Source organism: Sciurus carolinensis, chromosome 9 (genome assembly GCF_902686445.1).
Source record: "Sciurus carolinensis chromosome 9, mSciCar1.2, whole genome shotgun sequence".
Lineage (NCBI taxonomy): Eukaryota > Metazoa > Chordata > Mammalia > Rodentia > Sciuridae > Sciurus > Sciurus carolinensis.
In genome coordinates this window covers 15,653,081-15,668,564 of record NC_062221.1, presented here as the reverse complement: position 1 = coordinate 15,668,564, position 15,484 = coordinate 15,653,081, and the positions used below count along the sequence as shown (strand labels likewise).

At 52.9% G+C, this 15,484-nt stretch overlaps 1 protein-coding gene across 8 annotated transcripts in view; it reads left to right on the top strand.

Annotated features, from left to right (window-relative positions):
- The window catches only part of Pxylp1 (2-phosphoxylose phosphatase 1), a 57,439-nt gene that overhangs the window by 19,417 nt on the left and 22,538 nt on the right, over positions 1-15,484 (top strand). For 5 of the 8 annotated variants that reach the window (XM_047563967.1, XM_047563961.1, XM_047563962.1 and 2 more), the window contains exon 2: positions 5,237-5,369. In XM_047563967.1, coding sequence (XP_047419923.1) covers positions 5,291-5,369 — 79 coding nt within the window. In that variant the 5' untranslated portion in view covers positions 5,237-5,290. Of the gene's footprint in view, positions 1-4,295; positions 4,317-5,236; positions 5,370-7,167; positions 7,365-9,154; positions 9,247-15,484 lie in introns of those variants that run through there. The other 3 variants (XM_047563964.1, XM_047563968.1, XM_047563969.1) reach the window with 3 other exon arrangements.

Genomic DNA, 15,484 nt, shown 5'->3' with positions numbered 1-15,484 from the left:
GGACTACTAAGAGGATGTTTTTAGCTTTGCTTGGTTCTTAGTTAGTTCACAATTCCATGTTTTTTTTTTTTTTGTTATAACATTATATTTACTTAGACCCAAATGATTATGCCCCCAAAAAATCAAAGCATAGAATACATCCAAAGCATTTTCTTTACTTAATACCATCTTTCTATTCCTAGTAATGGTATTTTCACGGTACAAATGAAAGATAATTGAGTGCACATTTTCTTTCAAGCAGTTGTGGTCATGTTTAAAACCCTGAGTTCTGTCCCTTTGAAGAGGACCCTGAGATCAGACTCTGTTGCCTGACGTGGCATTTTCAGTTTGTAAAAGGTTAAAAAAAAAAGAGGCCAGGCCAGAACGTGGGTTCTGGAAACCTCTGGTGGTAAAACAGTAGCTTATAAAAGTGCCTTGGACATGATCCTTTTTCTTTTTAACTCAAAAGTGGTATTTCCCATAATGTGATGGGAACTGCTTATTAACTCACACTGTTTCCAGAATCACATTCTAAAATCTTTTCTTTTGCTGCTCTGATTTGTCAGGAGGTAGAATCAAGTTAGCTGAGGTTTCTGTTTGTTTGTTTGTTTACTGTTTAGTTAGGAATTCACAGTAATACTTCTATTTCTGAGTTGAAGATGTTTTGACCACATGGGTTTAGTTCGGGGGACTAAAGCTGCATCCATAGGCATCAGCCATGAGCCACCGTTGTGTATTCAGCCGGACACGTGACGGTTGGTTCCACAGAGGTCTTTTCGGGAACTGGACGTGATGTGTACTGAGCCAAGAGCATCCTTCCGGTGGAAGGGGAGGGGACTTGAGACTGTTTGTGGGTTAGGGCTGTGGGAGCCCTCGTTGCTCAGCACCTTGGCCTGCTGGTACTGCCCTGAATCAGCCCGCAGCTTCTGCTTGCTGGGCTGCGAGGGGGCAGGTGCGAGGCCTGCCTGGGCCTGAGTCCTGGCTGTGACTGGCATGGCCTGTATGAGCGCAATGGGTGCCTAGAGGATCCTGCAGGAAGATGGCACAAAGTAAGCCAAGGATCGCATGGCTGCGTGAGCGTCCTCCTGGCATGGGAAAAGGGGAAGGAGCTCTGGGAACTGTAGGTGCTTCCCTGAGGGCATGTCCCCAGCGGAGAAGCCGTCCCAGGGTCAGAGCCGTGCACTCCGGCTCCCACGCTGGACAAGCACGCAGGCACGCAGGCATATGCACAAGCTCCCGCCGGTCCCAGCTCCACCCATCAGCACAGACTTCTCCAACTCTGTGGCAAGTTTGGATTCTATCATCTTTATTTAGCTATTTTTTTAAAAAAACGGAGGAAAAGCACGACCTTCATTGCCAAGCTTGGACCACAGAGCTGGAAAGAGACTGTTGACTGGTGACTCTTGATTTTTTGGGAGGGGGCCCAACAAGCTGAGACAGATGTTCCAGGCTGGAAAACCCAGGGCAAGGCAGGACACGAGAGCTGAATCACCCCAAGAAAGGCCCGCCATGGAGGAGGGCCACCTGCGTGGCTGCAGGTTTGTCTGCCTTCCCGAAGGGATGGGGCCGGCGAACAGGGGAGTGGCCAGGGTCTGGGAAAGGAAGCCCAGCATGGAGCGGAACCCACAGTTCAGGAGAAAGGGTTGTGTTTCGAGAGACGAAGGGGCCATCTGGCTGCTCCAGAGTTGAGAGTCACGCACAGTCCTCTCTACGCTTAGTAGGCTCTGCCTGTCGCCCTGTCTGTTCCTCCTGCTCTTTTGTATTCTTGTCTCCAGTCTTATTTGAAAGTCAGGATCCCACGACTCAGCGAAGCAAAGGCAGTCAGTTGTCAGGAGAGCTCATGGAAAATAAGCAATGGAGCTGGGATTGAAGGTCTCTGTGTCTCTGGAGTCTCATCGTCTCCACCACATTAGGGCTCCTTTGAGTGACTGTCACCGAAGAAGCATCCCCAGTGGGGGATACCCACAGTGGCAGAGCCATGCACTCTTGCTCCTGTGTTGGACAAGCATGTGTGCACATACACACACACAAACACACACACACACACACACACACACACACACACACACACAGATGGGACATCCTCTCTTTGACATGCTCTGGGTTTCTGCTCCCTCCTCTTCTGACTCTCCTTTGACATTTTTCAAAGAATAGAAGCAGTAAAGTAGTTACAGGAACCCAGCCATCTGGTCATCCCAACATACCCTAAGAATTTTACATCTAGACTAAATACAACCTCTTTCCCAAAATGCACTCTGCAGATTAAAGAATGTCAGCAAGATAAGAGATTTGCAAGTAGTGGCCACAGATGAGGTCATGGAGATCTAGAGCCTGGCTGTGAATTTCCTGGTGAAGATGCAAGGCATTTCCTCTCTATCGTATCAGCTAGTTTTCACTCTGTATCAAGTTCCCAAAACCTGTTGACTTATAACAGCAACCATTGTTTGCTTGTGGTTCCGTGGGTTGGCCACGCAATAGTCTGAGCAGACTCTGGATAGCAGTCTGCTATAGCTTGGGTGGAACTGGGTGGTCCAGGATGGCCTCACTCATGTGTGGTATGATTGGCAGGCTGGTTGTTTGAAGCCTCAGCTTGGAGTGCTTGCCCACGCTCCATGTGGTCCCCCATGCTCCAGTATAGGAACTTGGGTATCCCCATAGGGTGGTCTCCATGTTCTAGAAGTAGCAAAAGAAGAAAAGCCCCCAGACATAAGTACACCTCAAGCTTCTGTTATTGTTCCATTAGCCAAATTGAAAGTAGGTATGGGAGGAAACTGCGGAAGGCCACAGACATAGAAAAGCATGAACAACCAGAGGCCATTACTGTAACAAATCCACCATGGGATAAGCCCAAGATTTAACTCAGCAGGGAGCAGCTGCTCTGCCTGATCCCCACCTGTAGACAAGGCTGATCCACACTGTGGTTAAATCCACAAGAAAAGGCAATGTCAAGTCAAACCGTAGAAAGTCCACAGAGCTGACTAGCTCCTGCCAGTCACTGAGTGGAAATCCCCAGGGGCCTAGAGGCAGGAAGTCATTGAAGAGCCAGACTTGGCCCAGCAGCAGAAGAAAGGCGCTCATCTCCTGCCTGCAAACACAGAGCAGCCAGGAGGCAGGTGTGGCCTCTGAGGTGACAATGCAAGAGACCCCACCTAGACTTAGAAATCTGGGTGGGTGATTTCCCCAGACCAGCACAGTGACTCCCAGAGTGGACTTGAGCCAGTGCTGCTGAGGGAGGGAGGTGGACAAGAACGAATGAACGTCGAGTGTTCACACATCCAGAGGAACCAGAAAAGCCAAGAAGCCTCCATCTTAAACTCCGTTTCCCCAGAGGAAGGAAGCAAGAGCAGAGGAATCGGAGGACTCAAGACAAAGCCGGTAACACCCACTGTCTCTGGAACATCTTCAGTATGATGGGGACTGGAATTTTGTCCCCTGAGTAATTTGTCCACAATTCCAGATGAGGAAACAGCCTCAGAGAGGATGAATAATTGACCAAAGTCCTGAAACTTGTCCTTTTTCTGCCTCTGGTTGTCTATAGGGTCCCCCAAGGCAGCAGCATGGGGCACCAAGGGCTGCAGGATCCCCCTAGTGGTAGAACTTAGAAAGGTCCCAAAGGCCAGGTCCCAGGCAGGAACTCCAGAAGATGTTCACATAAAGGAGAATGAGAAAGGCCAAAGATAGACATTCAAAAGAAGGTAGTAGAGGAAGCCATGACGAAAAGCCAGCAGGCTGCGGGGGAGGGTGGTGGCAATACGGAGACACCAACAGTGTTGAATTTGCCGTGAGCTCTTCCCTAGTCATCTCTCTCCCCATCCCCCACAATAAAAGGATCCCCGTATCAGGAAGTTGTTGATGGGATAAACCCAATCCGGAAACCCCTGGCACTTGGAGCTACTGCCCCTCCAAGATATGAGAAGCTGAACTGGGCATGTCCAAGGTGAACCTGATCTGTGTTGATCAGCAGGTTGTGGCCAGAATTGGTGGCACTGACCCATAGGAAGGAGCGTAGGGGCACGGGGAGCTCATTTTGTGCCCTGGCACCCCCACTCAGCCTTGTGTCCTCGGGTTTCTGTTTCCTATCTGCACATGGGCGATACACACGCCCACCCTGCCCGGGGCAAGCGAGGATACCCAGGCCCACGTGGCCGCTGCCTCACGTGGCGCTCGGTGAATGGAAGCCCGAGGCAGTGCATGGTTGTGAGCAGTCACGAGTCCCTCATTCCTGCAGGAGCAGAAAGAAGGTAGCAGGCTCTCTGGGCAAAGACTGCCAGGGGCTCCTACCCCGGGGGGAAAGGTGGCAGGAGACCAGCCTTCCACACCGCAGGCGACATTTGCAGGTGAATGTGCCACTTCCACGGCTGTCCTCTGGGAGCTCAGTGGGCGGTCAAGCCTGCCCAGGGTAGAGGGCAGAGGCGGGGTGCCACTCAGGCTGTTCTCCATTGGTTTACTATTGAACACGGAGCCCACCAGCCTGGATCAGGAGCCGGAGCCACCCAGGCTTGACACTGTCTGGGATTGGGGTTCATGGGCCTCAAGGGCTCACCCACTTTGTGGCCACAGGAGGAAAGCATGGTCAGATGAGGGTACAATCATTTTTTTCACAGGCAGGACTTTTAGGGTCTCATTCAGTTTTTGTTTTTCTTTTTAATTTCCCTTTGCACAGTTCTAATGTGGTCAGAGAACATTCCGATGGGTGGGTGGGGCTGCAGGAAGACCCCCACCTCTGCAGGCTCCAGGGTCCAGGACAAGGGAGGTCTCTGATTGACAGATGGGGCTGGTTAGTGTGGAGCACATCCTCTGACGCAGCCCAGCCACCCCTGAAGGCCCTACCGTGGGACTCATTTCAGTGATTAATGTTCAGATTGATGGTTACTGTTAAAGACCAAGGTCATCTTAGCCAAATGGTCATCTAAAAAGTTTGAAGGTTTAAAGGTCAGAGGTCATCACGGAGTAAGCTGGCATCGTCTGGCTCATTGTCAATGCGCAGCAATCATTCTCTAGATTTGTCTGAGGCATGTCACGTCTCTAACATGCCTCGCTCCCTGTTGATGTCAGGTGAGCACTCCTCTTATCAGCTCAGGAGTCTTCTCTTGGGCTTATCTGGGGACCAGAACTTAGGACAGAGCGTGCAGTTGTCTCCAGCCAGGCCTCGAGCCTCCCTGTCAGGGATCAGGGCCAGTGGGCCGGGTTTCAGTTGACAGACCTGGTTTTCCACGCTGGACACCTGTTGAGCGGTCGCCCCTGCTTTCTTTCCCAGGACTGGCGCTCCGTGACGAGGTGAAGCCATGAAGAGAAAATAGAAGGAACAAGAATGCTTTTCCGCAGTCGCTTCCTGCTGCTGCTGGCCCTGGCTGCGCTGCTGGCCTTCCTGAGTCTCAGCCTGCAGTTCTGTGAGTACAGCGGGCAGCGCCCAGTTGTGGGAGGGCGAGCGGATCGTTCCAGAATAGTGGGTCTGAGTCTGAAGGAAGCCAGGATGCCCCCGAGCCTTTGATTTTTTAATGAACAAAGATGTTTAGAACAATGGGTCCTTTTATCACTGGTGCCCGGGGTGCATAGTTGCAAGCAGGAATCCTAAATCACTCATCCATATTCTGGGGCTGTTCTTTTTATCATGAGGATCAAGAGTGCTCACTAGGTCCTGAGACACTTTTTCTACTTCCGTATGGACATTGAAACTCTCTGGTTATTCCCGGAATCCAGGCCCAAGGTGGAGACCCTGAGAGGCCCAACTTGACTCCTTGGGTGAACTCACACAGACCGGGGTGTTGGCCTCAGGTTGGCTCCTGGAGGGTTAGGTGTCCCTTTTATCTTCAGTAGGACTTAGGGCTGGAGTTGTTTGGGGCAGGGAGGGGCCGTTAGGTCACTGGCATCACGCTCGGCCTCCTCGGCAGCAGGGGCTGTGTGTGGGCAATCCCGTGACAAGATAAGACCTCGCTGGCGAGGCCAGGCCACCCACCTCCCCATCCCCCACTGGCATCCCTGTGTTCAGTCTGTGCCCCAAAACTGTAGCTCCCCCACAAGCAACTGGCCTCAAGCACAGACCTGCCCTGCCACCTCCTTGACTGTGTCCCTGCATGGTGGCCCTTCCTGGTGGTCTTCAGATCCCCCCATGGCCTGCCTGTCCTTGCTGTTCCCTACAAGTGCCAGCCTCCCCGTGTGCCCAGGTCCCTCAGTCCTCAGTAAGGGGTGCCCTTCCCTGTACCCCCGCCTTGGGTACTTTCAGAGCTTGCCTCCTCTCCTTCTGGAACCTTCCTTGGGCTCTCAAGGGTTTAGCACTTCAGTGACATACATCCAGATGCCCTGAGCCTGTCCCTCCTGCCACTAACCAGGCAGTCTCAACATTCTCGTGTCATTTCCTTCTACAAAACTGTCTGTCCTTGGTAGCAGGGACCATGTCCTGTTTCCCTCTGTATCCCAGGAACCAGCTCTGCCGAGCTCATAGTAGGTGAACACTTTTTGAATAACTGAATCCACGCCTGCTCTGAAAGCCAGGCCGACCTGAATTCCCTTTCTTCCCGTTGTCCTGAACTGAAAGCTCAGCAAGAGTCTGTCAATGCTGGGGATCATGCCGTTGCCGTCACCCAACTGCTGTCTGTTCTGCCACCTCACTCCTAAGGACAAGAAGACCTGTCCTTTGGCACCTGTCACCACCCAGAATGTGTTCGTGGGGAGGTGGCATTTCTGTCTCAGTTTGAGTGGCAGAAAGAAGAGCTGGTGGCTCAGTAAGTGGGATGCGGTGCGCTCCCGCGGGGAGAGCTGGCACCCAGAGCAGGGGGCTGCGAAGAGGAGCCGCCGAGCAAGCTGCCTGATTCACCTGCAGCGTGACTCTGTGCCAGGCGCACCTGGGGGCACGCGGCAAGCTATTTCTAATAGTAAAGAAAATTTAAAATAACTTACTTCATCCTTCCAGAATTGGAAAGGAGGTCAAGAGAATGTGGGCACAAGAAGTTTAAAAATACTCCAGATGGTTAATGAGCTGCAAAATATGAATCCTTTCCAAAAAACGGTGGTTTGATTTTCAGTAGTTTAATTGTTTATAATTTTTCATTAAAAATTTTCCACCCTTTGGTCAGAGAGGTGGGATGTTACAATCAACCCAGAGTTTTACCCCAAGGCCCGGCAGGTTCTGAGAGGTGACTGTGGGTGACTTGTGTTCTCTGGCATGCGCTGGTCCTCACGTCACTGAATGGGCCTGTGTGTCTTGCTTATATAACTCTTCTGAAAGTACCTCTGTTTCAGGAGAGCCAATTTTCAGCCACACTTTTTTAAGGAAAATTTTTGCAGGGTAAATTAGCCTGGCTGGCTCTGAGTTCTTTATTCTGGGATACGTCGGAGTTCGGAAAGATATTAAGAAATGGACATTCTTGCTTCTCTTCTACTTCTAGGTAAAGTGTAACTGGAATTTCCTCATTTCTGTGGAAATGGAGTTCAGATGCTTCATTTATTTAATTGCTTTATTGCTTGCTTATTATTATGGTATAAGAAACTGCACTAATTCATAATATAAAGATTTTACTTGAGTAAGACTCTCTTTTTATTCTTACCCTAAAACTTATGAACTTTTTCTTTATAATTCCTGGGAAGCAGGACTCAGTTTTGAATTTCATATTAGCCCATATAATAATCTGAAATAACATACTTGAGACCATCAACTCAAACGTGGTCTTCTCATGCCTTAAGCAACCAGTATGGTTTTTGTTTTCTGAAATGATCATGTATTTTATTTCCTCTTGTTGGTAGTTTGCTTTTTCTGGTGTTTTGAAGCTGAAAAAGTTAAGACCCAGGTTACGATTCAGAAATTAGGTTGCTCAAATAAGTGCTTCTTCCTCTGGCTATGGAAGGAATGCGGTGAGCCCACATGCATTTATTAAGTGCTTATGTGTGTTTGACGTTGTGGGGGTGAGGTTAGCAGGGAAGGGATACAAAAAAGATTAAGCTACAGTTCATAGTCTCTTGAAATAGGTCCACTATATGCTAGCAGTCCTTAACAAAAAACAATTTGTTCTGTGTTTTCAAGTTCTTGATGTTACTGTAGTTAAAATTCATACAAGTAGAAAAATGACTTCTTAAATTGCCGGGCTCCTTCCTCACAGCAGGGAAAGACTGTCAGGATGTGAAGACTCATGAATCACGAGTTATGTTTCTGCTTCTTCTGCTCATTTGTAGGCCCCCACTTCCCTCCTCTGCCCCAGCGTTTCCTTAGTGCTTATTTTGTGCTTGGTGCTCCATGTTCCACCTGGCATTCCCAAAATGGCAGTGTGACAGGAGCCCTGGGTTGGAATCTCAGCTTCCCCACTAAGCATCTGGGTACCTTGTCTCCTTTCTGTAAAATGGAGTTAACGATGGCTGTTTTGTAAGGTCGGTGTGAGAACGAAGAATTTTGGAAAAACCCTTGGCTCATGGAAGCGGAGCCAACGTAAATCTTTTAAGCAAACCAGACTCCCATCATAATGCACCGTCATCAGAAACTAGGGCTCTCCGTGTTCCAGGAGGCGGCCAGAGCTTCTGTTACTCCAGCCATGTGATGGAGCAGGAAGCTCGGGAAACGTGTCATCCATTTATTTGTTTTTAATGGGAGCACACTGGCTGCGATGGGGGTTGATCTGTAGGGAGCACATGGCACGTGTATCTGGGGCAGGGCCCCGACTGACCGGAGCAGGTTCAGAGGGAACCACCGGAGGTAGACTGGAGATTTGGATCCCAGGTGGGGAAAAGCCCGGGGTGTCTTCAAAATCTGAAGCGCCCACCCTGCAAGGAGTCAGACCTGTTCTGCGTGACCCAGCTGAACGTGGAGACAGGTTTCCCCTAAGCGTGAGGTAGAACTTCCTGAAGGGAGGGCCACGCAGAGGTGGCCCGGGTGCTGTGTTCTCCGTCACTGGAGTCTACAAGTTCCGAAGGGTCAATACAAGGCAGGTCATCTCTCAGGCCTGGTCCTGTTCCGAGCCTCTTTAAAGTCTGAGATTGTATGAAGTTTACTTTCCTCGTTGATTTCAGCGCCATGACTGTGGAGTATATGTGCCTTGTTCTCGAGCAACACCCCTGAAGTTTCCCTCCTGACCTGGCACTGAAGTGTCCCTCAGGGGCCACAGGGAGCTCTCTGTCCACTGGGAGCATCAGGAGCAGACACTGGGAATGCCACACGCAGGCTGCCGGGCAGGTAGCCAGGGGTGAGGGGAGGGGCACAGCTGGGTGGGAAGAGCGTCAACTCTGGAGCCAGAAGGCCCAGTCGAGACCCTGTCCCGCCGTTCATCAGCTTCAGGAGCTCAGGTAAGGCGTTCACCCCCTTCATGCTTCGATTTCCTCCTGTGCAAAGTGGGGTTCGTGATTGTTCCAGCCTCTGGTGTTGGTAAACTGGTGTTTATAAAACCCCGGCACAGCGCAATCCCGATGTCTGTGTTTGCCAAGTCAAGTGAATTAGGCATCATCCGTGGCAGGGTGTTCTGGGAGGATGGAGGACAAGGACTCAGCGAGGTCTGGGGAGTCAGGTGGCATCTCCCCTCATCCTTAAGGAGGGTAGGAGTTGACCAAGGCCATGCTGGGGAAGGGGTCCCCTGGCAGGGCAGAGCTTCCCCTGTGGGTAGATGTGAAGCTGCCCAAGGGCTGGGGCCCACCTTTCACCACCACCCGATGTCCTGAAGGCTGCAGGGAGCCACTGCAGCGGGGAAGTCACCCTCCAGCTGGCAAATGGCCACAGTCTAGTTCTGTGTCTTCCAGAGCTGGGCTTCTGACCACCTGGATCAGAACTGCCTGAGGAGCTGATTCGAAGTGTCTGTTCCCTACAGAATCTTGGTGGGAGGGGACCCTGGGGAGCCCCACAATTGGCAGGCCCCCTGGGTGTGTCTCAAGTGCACGAGGACTCCCCAGATAGAGCCGGCGGGAGGGAAGGCAGGTGAAGCCACCAGGCTGTCTCACTCCTGGGGTGGAAGGCAAGGGTGGCCTCCTTGAGGTGCTGGCCCTGAAAGGAGGAGCAAGTCCACAAATGTCATGGTGTTGCTGCAGGGCTTTAAAGTGACCGGGTGGCAGAGTGGGGCCAGGGTGACTGCCGTGACGCAGAGCCCACCTCAGGGAGTCGGAGGAAGCCTTACTCATCCCTGGGCTCGGTCACCTGGATGTCTCCTCTCCATCTGGGAGAAGGTCTGCAGGAGGCGGAAGGAAGTGCCCAGAACGTAGGTGAGACGGTCAGCCATGCGCAGCGGGCGGCTCGGGGTCTAGACAGCAGGCCAAGGGAGGACACAGGGGTGGGCAGGAGAGGCTCAGGACCCAGACGAGCCGGCGGGGCCCAGGCAGGGTGCCAACTGAGGCAGCGAGGAAGAGCGAGTCGGGGGAGTCGGTGAGCGTCCCGGGCTCCTTGGAGGTTCCCGAGGGCCGAGAGGGGCCATGTCCCGCCTGGCTGGGTCTCAGGCCTGAGGCTCCTTGGGGACTTTTTGTTCACCGTTCAGAAAGCCCGGGCTGGGGAGGCCCGGGAAGCTGCTCCAGCCCAGTGGCCTGGGAGCAGTTTGGCTTGGCCCAGTCTGTGTTTTCAGATTTTTGAATTTATTTACCAGTTTCACATAAACTTGCAACCTCTCTTTAAAAAACCAGTCTGTCCAGCAACCTGAGGCCCCCGGCTCTTGCAGGGACAATGATGGATCTGGCAGCTAAGGAGGGCTGCCCACTTCCCCACTGTCCTGCCGGGGCCCTGTCAGCATGGGGCCTGGCCCCCTGTGGTGCCTACAGAGGCAGATCCAGAAAGAGGCAGCAGAGCAGAGGCTGAGGGTGAAACTCAGGGAGACAGGGACAGAGGTCACGAGGCGGGAGGCGGCCGCAGCCAGCTGGGGCCCAGTCGGCAGGAGGATGAGGGAGGCAGGTAACCTTCGGGAAGTTCTCAGGTGGACTCCTGAGTGAGAAAGTGTGTGAGCGTGTGTGTGTGTGTGTGTGTGTGCGCGTGTGTGCGCGTGTGTGTGTGAGCGTGTGTGTGAGCGTGAGTGTGTGTGTGAGCATGTGTGTGTGAGCATGTGTGTATGTGTGTGTGTGAGTGTGTGTGTGTGTGAGCATGTGTGTGAGAACGTGTGTGTGAGTGTGTGTGAGCGTGTGTGTGTGAGCATGTGTGTGAGCGTGTGAGCATGTGTGAGTGCGTGTGTGTGAGCGTGTGTGTGTGAGAGCACGTGTGTGTGTGTGTGTGAGTGTGAGTGTGTGTGTGTGTGTGTGTGTGTGTGTGTGTGTGTTCCCTAGCTCCTCTCTTACCCACAGAACCATACTTTTTCCTGTGGCCTTCAGCCCATGCCTGTCCCTTTCATACTGTGGTTTGAGTCTGATGTCCACTAGGAAAGAGAAGAACAACGTTTGGTGGAACATTCGGTGGCCCTGCCACCCAACTGGAAGGCTCTGTATCCTCTGCCCTTTATCCTGCATATATTTTATTTTGTGAGGAGAGCACACGTGCCCCAGAGGTGTGTGTGAGTGCAGATTTGTGAGGACCTCAGCGTGTTTTCCTGGCAGTGTTGGAGTGGCAGGTCCTCAGCAGACCAGGGCCCTATGCGCAGCACACAGGCTGAGGGCCCCTTACCCGAGACTCTTGGGACCCAGAAGTGTTTGGATGTGGGGTTTGGGGACATACGTGTACATATGATGAGATACCTTGGGGGTGGGAGCCACTTCTAAACCTGAAATTCACTCATGTTTCATGTACACCTCTTGCACACAGCCCAGAGGTAATTTCATACAGTGTTTTTAGCAATTTTGTGCGTAAAACAAAGTTTCCTGGTGTGGAGTTTCCTTCTTGTGGTGTTATGTCTGCTCAGAAAGTTTCAGAGTTTGAAGCATTTTGGATTTGGATCTCCAGAGATGAGAGATGTTTGACCTGTACCCTAAAAAGCCACAGTAATATCTCTCTCTCTCTCTCCATCTCTCTCTCTCTCTCTCTCTCTCTCTCTCTCTCTCTCTCTCTCTCTCTCCCTCTGAGCCAAGAAGAATGAAGAGTTGGAGAGGAAAGGAGAGCTGTTTCTGACCTAAGAGTCCAGTCAGGTCTCACCCCGTCCTTACCACCGAGGTCGAGTCTGCTAACTCCGTTCCTCTTGCTTCTTTTCATCAAGACGTCCTCTGGTTCTGGCTTCGCTTGTCCTCCCTTCCTCCCTCCCCTCCCCTCTCCCTCCACCTTCTCTTTCAGCTTCTGATCCTAGAGCGTCTCTCATGGTTCAAGGGAGGGGAGAGACACCTTTAAGATGTTTACTGCAGTGTCGTTTGTAGCAGGAGGAAGGGGCACGGTGGCCAAGGTGTCCATGGGGAGTTCTCCCACAGCTGTTACCCTGGGATTCCTTGGGCCCCTCGGTGTGGCCTTCAAGGTGTCTGGAGAGGGCAGAGTCTGGGGCCACGTGAGGCGGGTGCCAGGAGAGCGCTCTGGGACTGTCCTGCTGACCTGGCCTCCTGGCTGGGGTGGCTGCGGCAGGCCTGGCAGGCCTCACCCCTCACCATGGCCCCCTCTCTGGTGCCCCTCTCTGCTCCAGCCTCACCTCCTGCCTCTCCTTGGTCTTCTCTTTTTCTCTGTCATCGAGGGGCTGGAACCCAACCTGAGCTCTGCCTCTCCCCAGCCCCAGGTAGCCATCAGGGAGGCGCAGCGGGTGTCCCCACAGACCTGTGGGCCCACCCTCAGTCACAGGGCCCCACCCACCTGGCATCTCCCCTCTGACCCTTTACCCAGAAGGCAGCCCAGCCTGCCTTTGGGGACAGTTGGCATGCCAGCCTCAATGGCACGGACCTCTGAGAACAGGAATCTTACTTGCTCCCCTTGGAGGAATGAGGAGCCATGTCCTCGGGCCTCCGTGACTCTGTCACCTTTTGCACCAGATCAGGGACAGAAGCACACGTGTAACCCGCCCCCCCACCCCACCCCCGCAAGAACCCAGCCACACCCAGACCCCAAAATATTCAGTGTGGGTTTCTCTGGGGGCAGGATTGTGGGCGATTTTGCTTTTCTTTTTATACCTTAGCGAGGAGCAACTATTTTAGGATGAACTCATGTTTAAATGAAGTGTCAAGATCCCTTTTTAGTTTGAAAAAGGAAAATTTTGCCGCATCACTTCTCAAGGGCCCACTGAAAGTAGAAACCTCTGTCCAAGTATGTTGCGTTCCTAGGCCGAACCCAGGGGCTTCTGTGTGGTCCCTCGCAGCTGCAGGGGTCCTGTGACCCCATAAATTAAATCCAAAAGGCTGTGTATACAGTCTGCTTTCAGGGATGAGATCAGTGGGTCTTATCAGCTTCTCAAAGGTGAGAGCAGGGGATTGGAACCCGACAGGTGAGTGGCGGTTCCTTTCCTAGTTCTTTCAGGGCCCATTCTCGACACCTGTCTTATTTCTAGTTTCCTCCATGATTTGGATTCTTTGGCATTTACATCATCTAATCCAATGACCTGTTAGGTGGAGGCCAGTTACCAGGGCATGCGACGGAGGTGGGCTTTCCTGACCCCTCCGGGAGGCTACAACTGGGGCTCAAGCTCAGGCCACTGTGGGGACCCCTTCCCCGACTCTGGCAGTAGGGAGGCTTAGGTCCCAGTGACAGACGCTGGGGCAAGGAGTCAGGCAAGGAGAAGGGCTTGCAGGTAGCTGGGCAGGGAACTCCAGCTGGGTTGTACTTGGCCCCAGTGGCGAGATTGCGGGTGGTCCACCGGGCTCTGTGTGCTGCAATCACTTGCTGAAGCCTTCCCCAATTTGGTTCACCCCAAAGCAACACCAAGAATGGGGAAGAAGCCAGGAGCAGTGGCACAGGCCTGTAATCCCAGGTACTTGGGAGGCTGAGGCTGGAGGATCACAGGTTTGAGACCAACCTCAGCAACTTAGTGGATACCATCTTCAAAAAAATAAAGAAAGCAAGAAAGAATGGGAAAACAGGAAAGGTTGGTGGTATATCATGGCCCAAAGCAGCCAGGTCAAAAAGCTAGTTGTGTACTCAGCTGTCTTCGACTGATGGTGTAAAACCAAGCCCCTCCGAGGCTTCAGAGGTGAACTGGACTTTTCACACTTCACCTGGGTAACCGACTCCACCCCGCTGCGAGTGACGGGAGGCGATAACTGGAGTGTGGTCTCTCTGTTGTGGTTCTGGTTTTCATCTGGCAATTACAGCGGACGTTTTTAGATTCAGTGCAGGTTGGAGGCAGGGTGGGCGTTTAAGATGATTTAGTGAGCTGAGGAGCACCAAGGGAATTGTGGGCATCGACTATTGGAACAAATCATTATTCCTCGGCAGACCAACAAGGGAGAGAGAATTCCACAGCCTTTCGGATTGTTGGGAGGAGGAAACTGGGGGTGGGAGCGGGGAGGACAGGGTGTTTCAGCTGGTAAGAAGGTGCTATCTCAGAAAAACTGAATGTATTTAAGGGAGACAGGGAAGCTGCCAAGATTGGGGTTCCTGGGAGGAGAAGGGAGACTGCTCATTGTGCTTCTCTGAAGGGCCTGGATGCAGGCTCCGCACCCCTTCCTGATCCCAGGGTGAAGGGAGCACCTTTCAAGAGCCTGCAAGGAAACAGGGATAATGCACCCCAGGTGACGGATGTGGAGAGGGCACTCCTAGATCCCTTACCACATTGCACTCACAGGTGACCTCTCAGGACATCCTAGCCATCCTAGCCTGAGGTAGGTATCATCGCCTTGTCCTACAGATGAAGGAATGAGGCAGAGAGAGGCAGAGGGACTTGCCCAAAGTCACACAGCTTGGAAGTCACAGCCAGAACTAGAAACCACGCGGCCCCAGCCCCAGGCACCTCACCACGCTCAGAACCATGGACACCCTGGCAGCAGGGACAGCTGAGAACTGAGTTCAGTCGAGTCCCAAGGGAGAGGCGATTGCAGGCCCCTAAGGAGGTGACCAGACTGAACTCGAGGTCCCAACAAGAGCAAGGGATGCCCTGAACCAGGAAGGTACCGAGCAGATACCGAAGTCCTGGGCCCCACGGCTTCTTAGCTGGTGTGGTCAGTGGTGTGACTCAGGGGCAGCCGAGCCCGGAGACAAAGTTGAGCCAACTCTAGCCTGTCACATCCACATTCACAGGGACACCGAGGCTCCTGATGCTGAACTTGAATCTGCCAGGGGTCTTTCTGATGACAGGCACATCCCCCATGTCAGGGGGCAGCTCTGCCAGCCCCTGTCTGCTGCCGCCACACAATGTCCAGCCTGTCCATCCATAAAGGGCCCTGTGGTGTAGTCACTAAGAGTCAGCTCCCCGTCCCTGGACCGGTTAGCACGGCAAGGACAGGGTCCTGGAGAAGCTGCTTGACAGCCCCCACTCAGCCATGGGTTGGCATAAGGGGAAGAGGAAGGGCTGTGTCCCCAGGAAGGAGGAGCTGACCCCCGCCCCCACCCCACGGTGCTTCACTCAGGCGGGTGTTGAGGCACCTGTGAGGAACTTGTGTGTAGCAGGCTGGAGCCAGTGGAAGACCAGGATGCAGGTAGGATTTTGTCCTCTGCTCTGGGCCAGGGCCTTAATCTGGGGACCTGGATGGAGACCACAGGCACTGACTGGCACTCGGGTGCGAA